The 1754-nt window shown below is 50.7% G+C and overlaps 1 protein-coding gene across 1 annotated transcript in view; it reads right to left on the reverse strand.

Moving 5' to 3' along the window:
• Positions 1-1135, reverse strand: part of MAPKAPK2 (MAPK activated protein kinase 2) — a 50984-nt gene extending 49849 nt beyond the window's left edge. The window contains exon 1 of the mRNA XM_034667657.1: positions 995-1135. Within this exon, the coding sequence (XP_034523548.1) occupies positions 995-1135 (141 nt within the window). The remainder of the gene's footprint in view (positions 1-994) is intronic.
• Positions 1136-1754: the final 619 nt, after the last annotated feature.

A 1754-nucleotide genomic window follows, 5' to 3' on the forward strand; every position in this document is an offset into this window, starting at 1 on the left:
GAGGGAGGCGTATGAAAGTAGCTGTATAATTCACATAGAAGAGCCGCTTGCCTCCAGTTGTCTGTCTCTTTCAGACCGCAGCAGCCAATTGGGAGAAGGGGTGTATTTTGAAGGCAAGAGGGGACTGACTAGTAAGCATTAGCTGCAGGAGACCTCGGGTGAGCAGGAATTACAGAGAATTACAGAGGTCCTTCGTCCTCGAAATAGGTGTGAGGCAAATATTAAATATTTTCTAGGCCGTTTTCCTCTGAGTTTTGCACTTCTTTTCTCATAAATTTGTTTTTCAGTTAAAGATTTATCATTGTATTAACTATGAAGAATGTAGCAATTATAACTTTGAACTTTTTTTCATAGAAAGGAGCTTTTAAAAAAAAAAAAAAAAGGAAACTGGGTGGGAAAAGGATAGACTGACCTTCAGACTTCTGTGCGATCCTGAGCAAGTCGTGGTTCCTCTCCGTCCCTCAGTGGGAAGAGTAGCAGTACCTTTCCACAGGGGTGTGGAAAGAATTAGATAAGACGGTGTAACAAAAAGGAAGGTTTGGGAACTAGGTTCTCATCTCCAGCGTGGAAGAGTTAGTCCCTGAACTTGCACCATCAGGAGAAGTGGGTATTTCTAAGAAGTCGAGTTCTAATCCGCATGAGCCCCATACCTCTGAGGAAGATACCAAGGATCCAGCTGGGCCTGTAGTAGCCCCAGTCGAGGGAGCTGACTGGGGAGGCCCTAAATATAAGCCGCTACAGGGCCTCCAGACACGTTCTGATGGGCGTGGGGGATGGTCATCAAATACATCCCTGCCGACCTCTTCCCGGCTCTGACTAGTGTAACAGTTGAAAACTAAGACAAAGGAACCAGACAGGTGAAGACAAAACCTCAGCTTGATTACTGATAACGCAAAATTAAAAATGGGGCTTGAGCTATGGCCAGATGTGGCCCTTAATGGGTCCTCCCAACACTCCAGAAGGAGCGAGAGGTGGAGCCAAAGACAGGAGTCACCCTTCGGAACCGGTTCTTCCCAGGGGGTGCCGCAGAGTTCCTTCCACGCGGCGGGGAAGGAAACAGTTCCCCTCGCACAAACTTGGCTCTTTCGAAGCGGAGGTCATTTAGTGTACAACTTAAGTGCGTACAAGCCGCCATGCTCGGCCAACCAGTGGTAAACGGTGTTCACCTGGGGGGAGGAACCCGGGGACAATAAAACAGCATGGCGAAAGCGCGCAGACACGGGTCTGGGAGCTGGAGCTGGAGGTGGAGGTGGAGGGATTCACCTCCCGCTGCAGAAGCTGAGGGTGGATGTGGTTAGAGAGCTCCCCCCCCCCACCCCCTGACTCTTCAAAGACACAGGGACCGCCTCAGGCCACAGAGATTGGAGCCGCCTTCCCCTCTCCGGTTCCGTAGTAGGTTCTATAGTATTGCTCTCACCTCGCGTAGGCACACATGGGAGATGCCCAGGGAAGGAGAGAAGGACGGATGCAGGGATGGGGAGGTAGAAAGCTCCAAGCTCAGGCTCCTTCTCCGCCGCTATTGAAGCTCCCTGGTCTGGGGCTGCTCCGGGCTCTGAGCTGGTCTTTTCCTGACCACAGAGAGTGTCGCTGGGGGCTTCCTAGTGCTTGGCATTGAGCTTTCACCTGCTTCTCTCCACGTGGCTAGAAAGAAGATAAGCTCTTTTTGCCTTTTCAGAGATAGGAAGGCACAGTGGAAGGAGAGCAGAGTTTAGGGACAAATGACCTGAGTTCAATTCCATCCTCAAGTTGGGTTA

This window comes from Ailuropoda melanoleuca, chromosome 8, assembly GCF_002007445.2.
Source record: "Ailuropoda melanoleuca isolate Jingjing chromosome 8, ASM200744v2, whole genome shotgun sequence".
Lineage (NCBI taxonomy): Eukaryota > Metazoa > Chordata > Mammalia > Carnivora > Ursidae > Ailuropoda > Ailuropoda melanoleuca.